This window comes from Ornithorhynchus anatinus, chromosome 3, assembly GCF_004115215.2.
Source record: "Ornithorhynchus anatinus isolate Pmale09 chromosome 3, mOrnAna1.pri.v4, whole genome shotgun sequence".
NCBI classification, from domain to species: domain Eukaryota; kingdom Metazoa; phylum Chordata; class Mammalia; order Monotremata; family Ornithorhynchidae; genus Ornithorhynchus; species Ornithorhynchus anatinus.
In genome coordinates, this window is record NC_041730.1 from 21067217 (window position 1) to 21084339 (window position 17123).

Consider the following 17123-nt stretch of genomic DNA (forward strand, 5'->3'; position numbering starts at 1 on the left):
TCCTCGGTGGTGCAGAGGAGAGCCAGTGCTGATTCTCGGATTCTGTCCGGTGGTTGCGGGGGGTGGGGGCATGGGATGGGTGTGAGGGCTGATGGAATGCCTCGAGTGAGCAGCAACTGTGCCTCAGTTTCCTCATCAGTAATCGGGGTATTTGTTAAGTGCTTACTATATGCCAGTACTAAACACTGGGGGGAAACCTGTTCTCCCTCCTAGTTAGACTGTGAGCCCCATGTGGGACAGGGACTGTGTCCAACCTGATCATCTTGTATGTATGCCAGCGCTTAGTACAGTGCTCGGCATATAGTAAACACTTCTCAAGTACTCCAGTTATTATTCCTGTTATTGTTAATGAGGGAGACAGACATTAAAAGAATTTAGAGATGGAAGAAAGAAAAAAGCGGATATGAATGCTTAAATAATAGAGTGTGTGAGTCTATACCAAAAGGAATCTTAGGATCTAGAGGAGAGTAATGTATTATGATTATAATTATTGAGGGAGACAGACATTTGAGAAACACAGAGATGGAAGGAAGAAAAGTGGATACGATTGCTTAAGAAATAGGGTGTGTGAGTCTGTATAATAATAATAATAATAAAAATGTTGGTATTTGTTAAGCGCTTACTATGTGCAGAGCACTGTTCTAAGCGCTGGGGTAGATACAGGGTCATGAGGTTGTCCCACGTGAGGCGCACAGTTAATCCCCATTTTACAGATGAGGTAACTGGGACATAGAGAAGTTAAGTGACTTGCCCACAGTCACCCAGCTGCCAAGTGGCAGAACCAGCATTCGAACCCATGACCTCTGACTCCCAAGCCCGGGCTCTTTCCACTGAGCCACGCTGCTTCAGCACTCCTATATTATCAGTACACTCCTATGTCAACAGGAGTGTTAGGATCTAGAGGAAAGTGAAAAACATAGACCTCTGGGGCTACTTCTAGTCCCAGAACCATAGGAGCAGAAATACTGCAGCTTGAGCGATGGAGAATGGATGAAAAAGCAAAAGAGGCGAGGCAGGGACAGGGGTCTGAGATCGAAGCAGGTGGGTGGGAGTGGAGCCGGGGAGCCGGAGGGAGAGGGGATGGATGAATAAGATAAAAAGGATGCGAGAGTATTGGAGTCAATGCTGAACAAATTCCAAATCATAGCATCAGGAATCTGGACATAAAATGACTCGGGTTTTCTATGTCTTTTCTACTCAGCGCAAGAACCCAGGAGGTCTAGCTGTCTCATACTTGCCGAAGAAAGAATCAAGCAAAGGGCTAGGTGCATCTCTAGGTAAGAGGCGGTGAGGTAGCCTTTTAGATAGTCTGGTTGAACGCATCACCGCTTCATCGCCACATATTATCGCAGCCAATGACTCAAGCAAGTTACCTGGGTGAGAATATTTGTAACCAAGACCTGCTTCCAGGGTAAAGAAGCAGTGTTGACTGGTGGGTAGAGCCCAGGCCTGGAAGTCAGAAGGTCATGGGTTCTCATCCCTGCTCCACCACTTGTCTGCTGTGTGACCTTGGGCCAGTCTCTAAATGTCTCTGGGCCTCAGTTACCTCATCTGTAAAACTGAGATTGAGACTCTGAGCACCATGTGGAGCAGGGACTGTGTCCAACCAATTTGCTTGTATTCACCCCAGCGCTCAGTACAATGCCTGGCACATAGTAAGTGTTTAACAAATACCACCATTATTATTATTATTATCATTAATAAGAAAAATAATAATAAAATGAGGCATATTGATGAGCAATACTTTGCTAGGGACTGTACAAAAGTGACCGGGGCAAAGAGAGAAAAATATATGAATCTTTGATCAATTCAGATATAGTAAGATCAGTTTAAACCCTGAAATTCTTTTATTCATTCAATCGTATTTACTGAGTGCTTTCTGTGTGCAGAGCACTGTACTACGCACTTGGAAAATACAATTCGGCGACAGATAGAGATAATCCCTACCCTACAGCGGGCTCACCTATGAGATTTGCCTATGAGTAGAGATAAAATTTAAACTCGAGAATTCTGGTTTCCCAGTTGTTCTCCGGCCACCGTAGTTAAATCACCTCAAAAGCTTTCAAAACACCCCTAGTATAGAGGGCATTTGTACTAAGTGCTTGGGAGAATATAATTGAGTAAGAGACACAGTCTTTGCCCTCAAGGAACTCACAAGGGGCCTCAAATTCTGGGTGATTGGAGGAAACAGCAAAACAAGCTGTATGTTTCAAGTAACACAAAATGCTTCCTGTGCCTTTTTATATCTTTTTCCTAGTGGAGTTTGCCTGGGCAGAGAGTCTGATACATTCCCACCCCTCTCTTCCTCAAGTAAAGAAGCTCCAGCCCTTATTGATCCCCAGGGTGCCTCCAGCTCAATCAGCAATCTCCAAAAGATTCACTTCTACTGTTAAACAGGGTCAAAGTGTGCTCCGTGGACAACTGAGCCAAGAGGGTTGTGAGAAACATGCCACCTTGCACAGTGTACTTAAGAGAGGTAATGGTTTCCTGCGTATGCCGTGGGGTGGGTGCAGATGTGTATAATAATAATAATTATTTGTTAAGCACTTACTATGTAATAATAATAATAATGTTGGTATTTGTTAAGCGCTTACTATGTGCCGAGCACTGTTCTAAGCGCTGGGGTAGACATAGGGGAATCAGGTTGTCCCACGTGGGGCTCACAGTCTTCATCCCCATTTTACAGATGAGGGAACTGAGGCCCAGAGAAGTTAAGTGACTTGCCCACAGTCACACAGCCGACAAGTGGCAGAGCTGGGATTCGAACTCATGAGCCCTGACTCCAAAGCCCATGCTCTTTCCACTGAGCCACGCTGCTTCTCTGTGCAGAGCATGTTCTAAGTGCTGGGGTAGATACAGGGTAATCAGATTGTCCCACATGGGGCTCACATTTTTTTAATCCCCATTTTTACAGATGAGGTAACTGAGGCCCAGAGAAGTTAAGTGGCTTGCCCAAGGTCACACAGCAGTCAAGTGGTGGAGTCAGGATAAAAACCCACAACCTCTGTCTCCCAAGCCCGGGCTCTTTCCATTAAGCCATGCTGCTATCTTCCCAGATGATGATTTAGCCTAAAGAGAAGAGACAATCCACTCCAAAACAAAGAGGCAAAATATTTCCAAGGCCACAATATCACCAAGGAGCCTTAGCCCTCAGCTCTAGTGGCATCAAAAACCTTTTTGAAAGCCGGAGACTCCCTTTAGCAAAAGGAAGCAAGCAAATGGACAGACATATAATATTAATGATGATGATGGTGTTTGTTAAGCGCTTACTATGTGCCAGGCACTGTTCTAAGCGCTGGGATAGATACAAGGGTCTCAGATTGTCCCATGTGGGGCTCCCAGTCTTAATCCCCATTTTACAGATGAGGGAACTGAGGCACAGAGAAGTTAAGTGACTTGCCAAAGTCACACAGCTGAAAAGTGGCGAAGGCAGGATTAGAACCCATGACCTCTGACTCCAAGCTAGTGCTCTTTCCCCTAAGCCACGTGTAGATGAGAGTCTTAATTCTGGATAATTATAATGGAGAAGTAGGTATCTGGCTCAATGGAAAGAGCCCGGGCTTGGGAGTCAGAAGTCATGGGTTCAAATCCCACTTGTCAGCTGTGTGACTGTGGGCAAGTCACTTCACTTCTCTTTGCCTCAGTTCCCTCATCTGTGAAATGGGAATTAACTTGTGAGCCTCCCGTGGGACAACCTGATTACCCTGTATCTACCCCAGCGCTTAGAACAGTGCTCGGCACATAGTAAGCACTTAACAAACACCAACATTATTATTATTATATTATTTAGTCCATGTTTGGACTGGTGAGAGTGAGTATTTCACACACGTTCTCTATTTCTCTGTCTGTGATTGCAGAGGACAATCTAAATAGAAGGTCAAAAAAAATGCATAGAGTCCATCTGTTTGTGAATAATGGAATAACATGGACATTGGCCAGCTAAAGATAGGAGAATTTCATACTGGTTATTTTATTGTTGCATGTCACAACTCAAAAATAATAGTGGTATTAACAGAATTAGTGTCCACTGGGGAAGTGCACTAAACAAGAGGCTTGGGAAGTACAGAATGAAAGAAAGCACTTATACGCCAATGGAGGAGACAAACATAAAAATATTTACAGGAGTAGTTAAAATAAATAATTGAATGTTGGAATAAATTTATTCAAGAGTGCTGAGGATGAAGAGAAAAGAATAAATGGTAGAGTGGACTGAAGGGTTTTTACAACTTAGGGTACCGGGAAATTTATCAAGGGATTCTTATTGGCAGATGTGAGATTTTAGAAGGGTTTTGAATGTGGGGAGAACTGTGGTCTATCAAATCTGGGAAGGAAGGGAGTTCCGAGCTACGGGGACAACATGAACAAGGAGATGGAGGTTGAAGAGTTGAGAGTGCAAATTCACTAGAAGGTTGACTCGAGAGGAGCAAAGAGAGGTTTTTTTTATGGTGTTTGTTCAGCACTTACTATGCGCCAGGCACTGTTCTAAGTGCTGGAGTAGATACAAGGTAATCAGGTTGGACACAGTCCATGTCACACAGTATTAATCCCCATTTTAATGATGAGGCAACTGAGGCACAGAGAAGTTAAGTGACTTGCCCAAGGTCGCACAGCAGACAAGAAGCCGAGCCGGGATTAGAATCCAGGTCCTCTGACTCACAGGCCCGTGCTCTATCCACGAGGCCGCACTGCTTCTCAAGATGAAGAAGAGCAGGTGAAGAAAGTCCTCAGGAGTAGAAACCCACTCAACAGGTCTCAGATGTGTTTAGGTTGACCTGGTGTTGGATATTTTTGGCCCAAGACTGATCCCTGGGGTTCCCTATTTGACACGGGAAATGGCAAAATTGACAGGAACGGCCCAGGAATGCTGATGGTTCTGTGTTTCCCTCTCCACCTTGTCCTCAGCCTTTCAGCCCCTAGATTGAGAAAGACTGATGTAGTCTGACTCCTTTCTTTCCATTACATCCAGGCGGGAGAACATCAGCACAAACTTCATCACTCCTACGGCACAGGTACTGTGAGCTGTGGGAACGTCAAACGAGGCCACCGTTATGGTATTAATCATTCCCCTTGGAGAGCCTGGTAAAACTAGGTAAGATAGCGATTTCCATCAAGGGAAGAAGATATGTCCACACAGGGCTAACAGTCTCAATCATTTTACAGGTGAGGTAACTGAGGCCCAAAGAAATTAAGTGACTTGCCCAGGGTCACACAGCAGACAAGTAGTGGTGGAATCAGCATTAGAACCCATGACCTTCTGACTCCTAAGCCCGTGCTCTATCCACTAAGCCAATCTGTTCTCAAGAGTTTATAAGCTAGTGGGGATGACAAGTACAGAGACACTGGCAGAGAGAAGAGAAAGGGATATGGATATGTAAAGGAAGAAGTGGTTGAAGAGTAACGTATTTAAGTTGATATGTATGGGTTGGTGTGACTATCTAAGTGTGTATCTCTCTCCCATTACACTCCAACCCCTACACTTCACTCTTCGAACACCAACCTACTCATGTACCTCCATCTTGTCTCTCTCCCCTTTGACCCCTTTCTCTCATCCTCCTTCCTGCCTGAAACTCCTTCCCCACTTCATATCTAACAGACTGCAGTGCTCTCCATCTTCCTAGAGCCCTACTAGAATCACCTCTCCTCCAAAAAGCTTTCCCTGACTAACCTGCTTCACACATAGTATGCGCTCAACAAATGCCATCATTATCATTGTTATTAAATAACAATAATATTGGTATTTGTTAAGCGCTTACTATGTGCCGAGCACTAAGCGCTGGGGTAGATACAGGGTAATCAGGTTGTCCCACGTGAGGCTCACATCTCAATCCCCATTTTACAGATGAGGTCACTGAGGCACCGAGAAGTCGAGTGACTTGCCCCGAGTCACACAGCTGACAGGTGGCAGAGCCGGAATTAGAACCCAAGACCTCTAACTCCTAAGCCCGGGCTCTTTCCACTGAGCCACGCTGCCTCTCATATTTCTATCCTATTCTCGCTCCTTTCTTCATCATTTTTGCTCTTGGGTTTATGGCCCCTAAGAACTTTAATACTCATAACACAGCAGTTACGTCTAAATCCTTATACTCTGCAGCCTCCCTTACCCATAGCACATTTTAATGTCCGACTACCCCAATCGATTTTGAGTTCCTTAAGGGCAAGGCTCCTTTCTACCAACTCTATTTTACTCAACTCTTCCCAAGAGCTTAGTTCAGCAAGGACTCATCAAAGGCCATTGCTTATTAGCGTAGAAGTGCTGATGTGTAAATTCCAAAATACAACCGGATTTTGGAAAGGCTAAACACTGTGCCCAGATTTTAAAAGACGAAAACAGACCATTGAAAATGAATGATTAAGAAGATATTAGCCCATATGATCAAACAATTTGCAGGTTTTTAAATGGACACAAAATCCTTGGAGGCAAAATAACACGGGTTTTTGAAGAGTAAATCACGTTGGATTAATTTAATCTCCCTTTGTGGTAGCATAATTAGAGAAGCCGGGTGGCCTAGTGGATAGAGCACAGGCCTGGGAGTCAGAAGGACCTGGGTTTTAATCCTAACTCTGATACCTGTCTGCTGTGTGACCTTGGGCAAGTCACTTAACTTCTCTGCACCTGAGTTACCTCATCTATAAAGTGGGATGGCGATTAAGACTGTGAGCCCCATGTGGGACATGGACTGTGTCCAATCTGATTAGCTAGTATCTACCCTAGCGTTTAGTACAGGGCCTGGCACATAGTAAGTGCTTAACAAATACCATTAAATGTTTTTTTAAATATGAGATTTCTAGACAAGGCAGAAGCAGTCAATGAAGTCTGTCTAGGTTGTTAATGCCATGTTGACATCCTCCTTGACAAGACAGGAGGGTTGATTGGTTCTTGGCTGGTGCTGTTAGGATGCATAAAAGCAACTTAATTTGCTCCCAAATTATTCACTTGTTCTGGAACAGGTATAGAGAGGCAATCTCTCCAAGAGTAGCCTAAGGGGCATTTAAGAAGGAAAGGGATATTGTACTGACTCCACAGGATATAATAATGATAAGGTAGTTGTTAAGCGCTTACTATGTGCCAAGCACTGTTCTAAACACTGGGTTAGATACAGGGTAATCAGGTTGTCCCAGATGGGGCTCACAGTCTTCATCCCCATTTTGCAGATGAGGTAACTGAGGCACAGAGAAGTGAAGTGACTTGCCCAAAGTCTCACAGCTGACAAGTGGCGGAGCCGGAATTAGAACCCACGACCTCTGACTCCCAAGCCTGTGCTCTTTCCACTAAGCCACGCTGATATTTATGTATAAGGTGGGGTCGGTGGGGAGGGATGTGTGCATCAGACACAATATGGGATAAAGCTTCTTGCACCATTTGAAATGACTTTCTTTGAAACGCCCTTTAGTGGAATGTGGTCTATTGGGAATGCTGTGTACTACATGAGGAAGAATCATTTTTTGTGCCTTTCCAATAGGAGCTGGTGTTGGAATCCAAAAGCAACTTTTGTGATCTTGCAGTTGAGTAGCGCTTTATCTTTAAGACTTCAGATTCTTGTGGAAGCAAAAGAGAAACACTTCAAATCGTCTCAAAACCAGCAGCCCAACTAAATAAGAATAATGTGCTCTATCTGGGCACATAGAGAAGAAACTAAATGCTGATCTTGGTATGCAAAAGAATGTCAAATTTTTCAAGAGATTCCATAATCGAAAGGACACGAGCTGGGCGAAAAGAGATCAGTGCCTCCTAACAGAGGCAAGCTGCTGGGATTCCTGGCAAGAAAACCAGCGTCCAAGAGCCTCTGCAAAGGCAGGAAATGCTCCTGTTTCCCAAGACAGTGACTTTGCTCACACACACACACAAAAATGGTGATTGCCTGTGTGGCAGGAGTGATTTCGGGAAGCAGATTTCATCTGATGCTTTAACAATTGAAATGAAAAGTTTAGACAGTATGTCACAGGAGCAAGAAAGTGAGTTTGAACTGACAGAAAAAAAGTAGGATTCCAGTTTTACCTCACAAATTCAAGATGAGTTAAAACGAACAGGAGGAGGTTCTTGCAACAACGCCACTCCATTCCATCTCGACATCATATAGTCCTCAATTTTTCGCCAGAATTAAAAACCAGAGTATTTGGAATAAAATAGTTTTTCCCCCAAGGAGACTTTGTAAAAGTTTAGCAGTTATGCCAAAAAGGGGACTTTTAAAAAAGAAAGTCTGCTGATCGTGAAAGGAAGTGAACCAGACGCATAAGAAGCAGAATCTTAGATTAATTTTTGAAATTACTCCATATTCTTTTCAAAACTGCACTGCTACATCAAATTCTTCACCCTCAATCAACAGTCATTCATTTTGATGGTTCATTATTTTCTTTTGTGGTATTTTTTGACCCATGTCGTGTGGTCTTTGAAAGCTGATGTGTCTCTTTAACATTCTGAATTTTTTCCTTGAATGCAGTTGTTTCTGTTTCAGTATGAACAAGCAATTTTTCACTGGCCTTTTTCTTAAGTAATGTAGAAATACATAGTTAACCCATGTTATGGCTTTTACTTGGGGAAAGAGAAGAACTGCAGAGTCCAACAAGCCCCGGAGCAGTAATAGAACACTTAGAACAGCCAGTGTTTTAGAAAGGTGCTCGGCACATAGTAAGCGCTTAACAAATACCATAATTATTATTATTGTTATTATAGAAGCAGCTAAGAATAGAAACCAGGCCCAACTAATCAATCAATCATATTTATTGAGCATTTACTGTGGGCAAAACACTCTACTAAGTGCTTGGGAGAGTACAATACAACAGAGTTAGTAGACAAGTTCCCTGCAGTCTGGAGGGGGAGACAGATGTTAATATAAATAAATTAAATGACAGCTATGTACAAAAGTGCTATAGGGCTGAGGGAGGGGTGAATTAAAGATGCAAATTCAGAAGGGAGTGGAAGAAGAGGAAATGAGGGCCTAGGCAGGCCTCTTGGAGGAGATATGCCTCCAATAAGCCTTTGAAGGTGAGGGAGAGTGAAAAACTGCCAGCATCACTACCTCAGATTTCTCATTTCTGCCAGGAAGCATCCATTCAATGGTATTTATTGAGTGCTTACTGTGTGCAGAGCATTGTACTAAGCGATTGGAAAATCCATTCGGCAACAGACGGAGACGATCCCTACCCAACACCGGGCTCACAGTCTAGAAGGGGGAGACAGACAGCAAAACAAAAGAAGTAGGCATCGGTAGCATCAAAATAGATAAATAGAATTAGAGATATAAACATTTCAGGGAGGAGCAGGTAAGAAGACCCCAGCTCCTAGGTATTAGACTGTAAGCCCGTCATTGGGCAGGGATTGTCTCTGTTGCCAAATTATATATTCCAAGCACTTAGTACAGTGCTCTGCACATAGTAAGCGCTCAATAAATACTATTGAATGAATTGTTGTGTCATCTTATCCACACTCCAGGGCTGTTTTGTCCTCTTACCTGCTCTTACTGTTGTTAGACCACTTCATCTCTGGGGGAGATAAAAACTACAGAAAATAGCATTAGTGGCAGAGATTGAAATTTCCATTTTAACTCCAGTTGCTTATGTTCCACACTACCATTATGTACCAAACCACTCTGTTCCCAATACCACTATAATAATGATATTTATCTGCCCTACCCGGTACAAAGCACGGGGACAGATACAAGCAAATCGGGTTGGACATGGTCCCTGTCTCTCGTGGGGTTCCCAGTCTCCATCCCCATTTTCCAGATGAGGTAACAGAGGCCCAGAGAAGTGAAGTGACCTGCCCAAGGCCACACTGCAGACAAGTGGCAGAGTCGGGATTAGAAACCATGATCTTCCGACTCCCAGGCCCGGGCTCTAGCCAGTACGCCAGGCTGCTTCCTGTGAGCTATCTGTGTGGCTGAGCTAGTGTGTTTGTGTGTTTTCGTTCATTCATATTTATTGAGCACTTACTGTGTGAAAAGCACTGTAATAATAATTATAATAATAGTGATGGTATTTGTTAAGTGCTTACTATGTGCCAAGCATGTATATCCCCTTGATTCTACTTATCGTGATAATGTTGTCTTGTTTTTGTTTTGTTCTGTTTTGCTTTGCTGTCTGTCTCCCCCGATTAGACTGTGAGCCCGTCATTGGGCAGGGATTGTCTCTATTTGTTGCCGAATTGTCCATTCCAAGTGCTTAGTACAGTGCTCTCCACATAGTAAGCCCTCAGTAAATACTATTGAGTGAATGAATGAAAGCCCTGTTCTAAGCTCTGGGGTAAATACAAGGTAATCAGGTTGTCCCACGTGGGGCTCACACTCTCAATCCCCATTTTCCAGATGCGGTAACTGAGGCACAGAGAGGTTAAGTGACTTGTCCAAGGTCACACAGCACACACATGGCGGAACCAGAATTAGAACCCACGACTTCTGACTCCCAAGCCCGTGCTCTTGCCACAAGGCCATGCTGCTCCTCACTGTACTAAGCGCTTGGGAGAGTACAATATAACAACAAGCAGACACATTCCTGCCTGCAGCGAGCTCATGGTCCAGAGGGGGAGACGGACATTAATATAAATAAATAAATTACAGATAGATACAAGTGCATATATGTGGGCTGTGGGGATGGGAGGGAGGCTGAATGAAGGAGCAAGTAAGAGCGGTGCAGAAGGGAGTGGGAGAAGAGAGGAGGGCTTAGTCAGGGAAGGCTGCTTGGAGGAGATGTGTATGTATTTTGCATTGTTGATTTTGCATATGTGTATTCCGACAGCACGTGTTCTCTTCACTCTCACTTTGTGCTGCTGACTCTGTGTGCGCAAGTGAGTTTACATATGGCTGGGTTACCACTTTCTCTTAAATGCACCTGATGCCAGTCACTATGACAAGTGGTATTTGAAAGACTGCTGGGTGCAGAGCACTGACCTAAGCTCTAGGGAGAGCTCCGGGGACACCTGGACACACGGGGCAGACCTGATAACTCTATTTTTCACCACTAGCCTCACACTCCAACTGAGGTTCTCACCCCTGGCATAATAATTAGGGTACTTGTTAAGAGCTCACTATGGCCAGCATTGTTCTAAGCACTGGGGTAGACACAGGTTAATCAGGTTGATCACAATCCCTGTCCCACATGAAGCTCTAGGATTGAATCCCCGTTTGACTGAGGTACAGAGAAGCAAAATGACTTGCCCACGATGACACAGCAGACACGTGGCAGAGCCAGGATTAGAACCCAAGTCCTCTGATTCCTAGGCCCATATTCTTTCTACTAAGCCATGCGGCTTTTCACCCTCATCAGCGCAATTTACCTACTCTCTTACCCTTTCCCCCTTGGCCTCCATTACGTGATGGAGCCCTTAAACAAGTCTCTTATGCAGATAAAAATCTGGTGGGTGACATATACTCAGAAAGTAATGCCTTCTGCATTAAAGCCAGAGACATCATTATTATAACTCATATTTATTAGGCTTGTACAGTGTACAAAGAATTATACTAAATCCCTGGATGATTAGACAAAAATCAATTAACATACAGTGAAAACTACGAGCAATAACCCTAACTGTGTAGCTAATTTTAACTGTGTAGCTAAATCCCTGGATGATTAGACAAAAATCAATTAACATACAGTGAAAACTATGAGCAATAACCCAAACTGTGTAGCTAATTTTACCCTGAAGGACTTCAAACTCCACATTTGTTTCAGCTTCTCTGCCAGACCCCAACCCAGTGAGATGTGGACAGCCCAAATTAATTAAGAAAATGGACAATTTGGAGAGCTAAGCCAAACTGGCATATGCCTCGCAGCTGAATGGGCTAGAGAAAGTGCTCTCTCAGCCCCCCAAATTCTATAAATCCATCGGTCGTCTCAAGCACTCATATACTTGATGGATATCGATTAGTCAGAAACTTGGACACGTGAGTAGGAGTTTCTGCTAGAAACCAAATGGTATTGCCTGGCTATTGTACTTTCCCAAGCACTTGTTGGGACAGTGTTCGCCACGTAGTAAGTGCACAATAAACTGAATGATTCTTTGGGGTTATGTGGAGGCGAACAGGAACAGTTCCTCCTCCCCTAGGAATTGTTACCAAGGGGCATCGCCGTGATAACCCGGGCATCAGGCCAAATTGAGGAAAGGAAGGGAGGGCTGAGCAAACAGGTCATGCCCTTGACCTTGTGGTGTCGATAAGGGCGTGTGAGGAGAGAGGAACAGGGGCAGGAGAGATCTGAGCAGTGGGAGAGCATCCAGGAGAGCAGGTGGGAAGGGCACTAGGAAAGCACCGTGGCCTAGTGGAGAGAGCAGAGACCTGGGAAAAAGAAGGATCTGTGTTCTAATTCCTGCTCTGCCAATTGCTAGCTGAGTGACCTTGGGCCAGTCACTTAACTTCTCTGTGCCTCGGTCTCCTCAACTGTAAAATGGGGCTTCACTACCTGTTCTCCTTCCTACTTAGACTGGAAACCCAATTGACTTGCACCTACCCCAGCGCTTAGAAGAGTGTTGGACACTTAGTAACGAATACCCTAACGATATATCAGAAAATATATACATATACCATAAATAACCAATATCATAAATATATGATGATGATGATGATGATGATGTTGGTATTTGTTAAGCGCTTACTATGTGCCGAGCACTGTTCTAAGCACTGGGGTAGACATAGGGGAATCAGGTTGTCCCACGTGGGGCTCACAGTCTTAATCCCCATTTTACAGATGAGGGAACTGAGGCACAGAGAAGTTAAGTGACTTGCCCACAGTCACACAGCCGACAAGTGGCAGAGCTGGGATTCGAACTCATGAGCCCTGACTCCAAAGCCCGTGCTCTTTCCACTGAGCCACGCTGCTTCTCTATATACATACATATATGTGTTTATATGTATATACATACATAAAAAGCAAAGCAAAACAGTGAAACCAGTGTGGTGTCTCTGCTCTGGCATAGGGTTTATGCAACTATCATGAGAGCAACAGGATAACTGCCCTTGACCATTGAACTGAAGCAGCCAGAAGTAATAATAATAATGGTATTCGTTAAGCGCTTACTATGTGCCAAGCACTGTTCTAAGCACTGGGGTTAGGTTCTCAGTTTGGGGCTCACAGTCTTAATCCCCATTTTTCAGATGAGGTAACTGAGGCAAGTAGTCTAGTAATAATAATAATGATGGTATTTGTTAAGTGCTTACTATGGGCCAAGCCCTGTTCTAAGCACTGAGGTCGATACAAGGTAATCAGGCTGTCCCCCGTGGGGCCGACAGTTTCAATCCCCATTTGACAAATGAGGTAACTGAGGCACAGAGAAGTTGAGTGGCTTGCCCAAAGTCACACGGCTGCTTTTGGGCAGAGCGGGGATTAGAACCCACACCCTCTGACTCCCAAGCCCGGGCTCTCTCCGCTAAGCCACACTGCTTCTCTAGACTGAAAGTGGGTAGGGAATGTGTCCGTTGGACTGTACTCTCCTAAGCGTTTGATACAGTGCTGTGCACACGGTAAGTGCTCAATAAAAACGACTGACTGGCTGACTGACGGCACTGATGGCAGCTGATGCAGAAGCAGCAAGCGTGAGTAGCGGGGCCGTAGCGGCCGGCTGTCGAGGCCCAAGAGAAGAGGGGACCTACAATTAATTTCTCTGTACACCCCCGGAGGGAAAAGACTCCCACAGAATAAAAAGGAAAACTCCAACTGGCATAAAGCACCTTGTTCTGCAATTGATCAATGTTCATTTACTGACCCTCCAGCTCTTTTTTCATCTTTTCTCTATTTGTTCTTGGACTGTTTCTACTGAGGGAGATATCACATCAATAAATCATAATGAGTTGGTTATGATCATAAATCACAATCAATAAATCATATCAATATATACCACTCTTCTATTAAGTCTGTCAAACAGCAATTAGTCTTGTGGCTGAAATTTATGGATCTGATCATTGATCTGCGAAGCGGCCTGCTTTAATAGAGTCAGAAGGACCTGGGTTCTAATCCCGGCTGTACCACCTGTCCGCTGGGTAACCTGGGGCGAGTCACTTCACCTCTCTGCGCCTCCGTTACCTCATCTGTAAAATGGGGATTAACTTGTATCCACTCCAGTGCTTAGAACAGTGCTTGGCACAAAGTAAGCGCTTAACAAGTGCGATAATTATTACTCTTTTATGGGGGCTGTTAATAGCTACTAACTTCCATTTTCATATTCGTATGAGATGGGTGGGAGAGGCTGGCCACAGTGGCAGAGGAGTCTTAGTTGAAGCTTGAAATCAGTCCTCCCACTTGAGCAGATTGCAAAGCCTCAATGGTAGAATTCACCATCCATCCGGTCATGGGTTCAAATTCTACTCTGCCACTTATCAGCTGTGTGACTTTGGGCAAGTCACTTAACTTCTCCTGGCCTCGGTTACCTCATCCGTAAAATGGGGGTGAAGACTGTGAGCCTCATGTGGGACAACCTGATTACCTTGTATCTACCCCAGCGTTTAGAACAGTGCTCTGCACATAGTAAGCGCTTAACAAATATCAACATCATTATTATTATTATTATTTCCTCTGGGTCAGCCCAGGGCTCTGACTGGGGTGGAGAAGGGCTCTCACAGCAACAGCATCTAGCAAGGCCTCCACCAACATCAGAGCGCTAGGAAGGATTTGGCTGTACAGAACCTGAAAATGGCTACTTCAGCCGATGTGTTTTTTGAGCTCTCATGTTCACCGTTATCCTTGCGTTCTTTTGTTGTTTTGTCTTTCTGTAGTTCAATGTTTCCTCCCTTTTAGACCGTGAACCCCCAAAGGTCAGAGACCATGTCTTGTTTGTCCTTTATTGTCATCTTCCCCAGTGCTGCAACTGCTGAAGAAATACCACTGAATGAATGAAAGCATGGACGTAATACCATAAGGTTGCAGGATTACTGTTGCCAGGAAAATAATAATATGTTGGTATTTGTTAAGTGCTTACTATGTGCAGGGCACTGTTCTAAGCGCTGGGGTAGATACAGGATAATCAGGTGGTTACCCTGAGGCTCACAGCTAATCCCCATTTTACAGATGAGGTAACTGAGGCACAGAGCAGTGAAGTGACTTGCCCACAATCACCCAGCTGACAAGCAGCAGAGCCAGGGGATTCGAACCCATGACCTCTGACTCCCAAACCCGGGTTCTTTCCACCGAGCCACGCTGCTTCTCCAAAGGAGACTTCCCTAAAGCATCAGTACAGCACTGGTCTTCTTGGAGCCCAAAATTTCCCAGGGAATCTCTGGGACCACATCGTATCTCCACCAAAAGACCTTTCCTTTCTAGGCCCTCATTTCCTGATCCATTCACCTTCCCATCTGCATAGCCTCCACACTTGGGTCCATACCCCTTCGACTTCTCATTGGTTCAATCGTATTTATTGAGCGCTTACTGGGTGCAGAGCACTGTACTGAGCTTTTGGAAGGTACAATTCGGCTACAGATAGAGACGATCCCTGCCCAACAACGGGCTCACGGTCTTGTCTTCCCACCCCAGCCCCACCTCACTCTCAAGTACTTTGAGACTTTAACCTTATGTAACACTTATGTACATACCCTTATACTCTGCTATTTACCTTATCTGTAATTACAATCAGCCCTATAATGTAATTTTAGCACACTGGACCCTGAATCCAGCCAAATTGGAGTTCAAATTTCGGTGGAACCTTATTTCCCCTCTGTCCTGACTCTGCATTTGGATCTTTACCCCTTAAGCACGTCAATATTCCCAACCCCACGGGATTTATGTACATCTCCTTATATTCTCTTTCCCTTATCTGTAGTTTATTTTAATGTCTGTCACCCCCTGTAGATTAGAAACTCTCTGTGGGAAGGGATTGGAACTGCCAGCACTATCATACTGTACTTTCCTCAAGTGCTTAATTCAATGGTCTGCACGTAGTAAGCGCTTAATAGATGCCAACATTATTATTATTATTATAGAAGGTCATCAGTTTGTCCCACCTGGGGCTCAGAGTCTTCATAATAATAATAATAATGTTGGTATTTGTTAAGCGCTTACTATGTGCAGAGCACTGTTCTAAGCACTGGGGGAGATACAGGGTTATCAGGTGGCAAATGCTCAATAAAAAACGATTGATTAATTGATTTTAATGCCTGACTCCTCCACTAGACTGGGAGCTCCTTAAGGGGTAGGAGCCGGGTCTACAAACTCTACTGTACTGTATTCTTCCAAATGTTTCGTAAAGTGCTCTGCACACCGCCGATGGAGTCCACAACCCAACCTATTTCCCCTTGCAGGACCATAGGCCCAATTCACCACATTCTGGCAAGGATCTGACTGTAATATGGCAGTCCCTGTTGGAATAATCCTCAGCAGAAAAGGTTAAATATCCTCCAATGATTTGGTCATTACTTTATCGGATTTCAACCAACTTCTATCCCCTAGTTTTTTCCTGGCACTCACACTGTCCTTAGTCGCTTCAACAAAACCTTCCGAATATCCAAATAAGTCCTCTTTTCCTCGACTCCCTCTCCCTTCTGCATCATCAAAGCACTTGAATCTGACCCTTCGAGCACTTGGACCCCACCCTCAACCCCACAGCACTCTCCCAAGCGCTCTGTACATTTCAAGCGCTTAGTACAGTGCTCTGCACATAATAAGTGCTCAATAAATACTATTGAATTGAATTAATACAGTGCTGCGTACATAGTATATGCTCAAAATTTGCCAGATTGATTGATTCAATACCATGACCTGTTCCAGCCACAGTTTAGGCAGCTTTGCCTAAATAAGCTTGATCCCGCTGATTCATTCTTTCGTTCAATCGTTTTTATTGAGAGCTTAGTGTGTGCAAAGCACTGTACTAAGTGCTTAGGAGAGTACAAACTCCTCACTATTGGCTTCTAAGCTCTCCATCACCTGACCCTTCTTACCTCCCTTCTCTCCGTCTGTATCCCAGCCCGCACACTCCGCTCCTCCGGTGCTCGCCTTCTCACTGGGCCACGTTCTCGCCTGTCCCGCCGTCGACCCCTGGCCCACGTCCTCCCTCCTCAAATCCGCCAAACCACCACACTTTCCCCCCATCAAAGCTTCTGAAGGCTCACCTCCTCCAGGAAGCCTTCCCAAACTAAGCCCCTCTTTTCCTCAGCTCCCCCTCCCCATCCCCTTGCCCCGACTTGCTCCCTTTCCGCTACCTCCCCGCCCCG

The 17123-nt window shown here is 44.7% G+C and overlaps 1 protein-coding gene across 5 annotated transcripts in view; it reads left to right on the top strand.

Moving 5' to 3' along the window:
* AGBL2 (AGBL carboxypeptidase 2) overlaps positions 1-8459 on the top strand; it is a 38137-nt gene extending 29678 nt beyond the window's left edge. For all 5 annotated transcript variants that reach the window (XM_007666561.3, XM_039911411.1, XM_029059150.2 and 2 more), the window contains 4 exons: positions 1202-1277; positions 2258-2476; positions 4967-5089; positions 7461-8459. In XM_007666561.3, coding sequence (XP_007664751.2) covers positions 1202-1277; positions 2258-2476; positions 4967-5058 — 387 coding nt within the window. In that variant the 3' untranslated portion in view covers positions 5059-5089; positions 7461-8459. The remainder of the gene's footprint in view (positions 1-1201; positions 1278-2257; positions 2477-4966; positions 5090-7460) is intronic.
* Positions 8460-17123: the final 8664 nt, after the last annotated feature.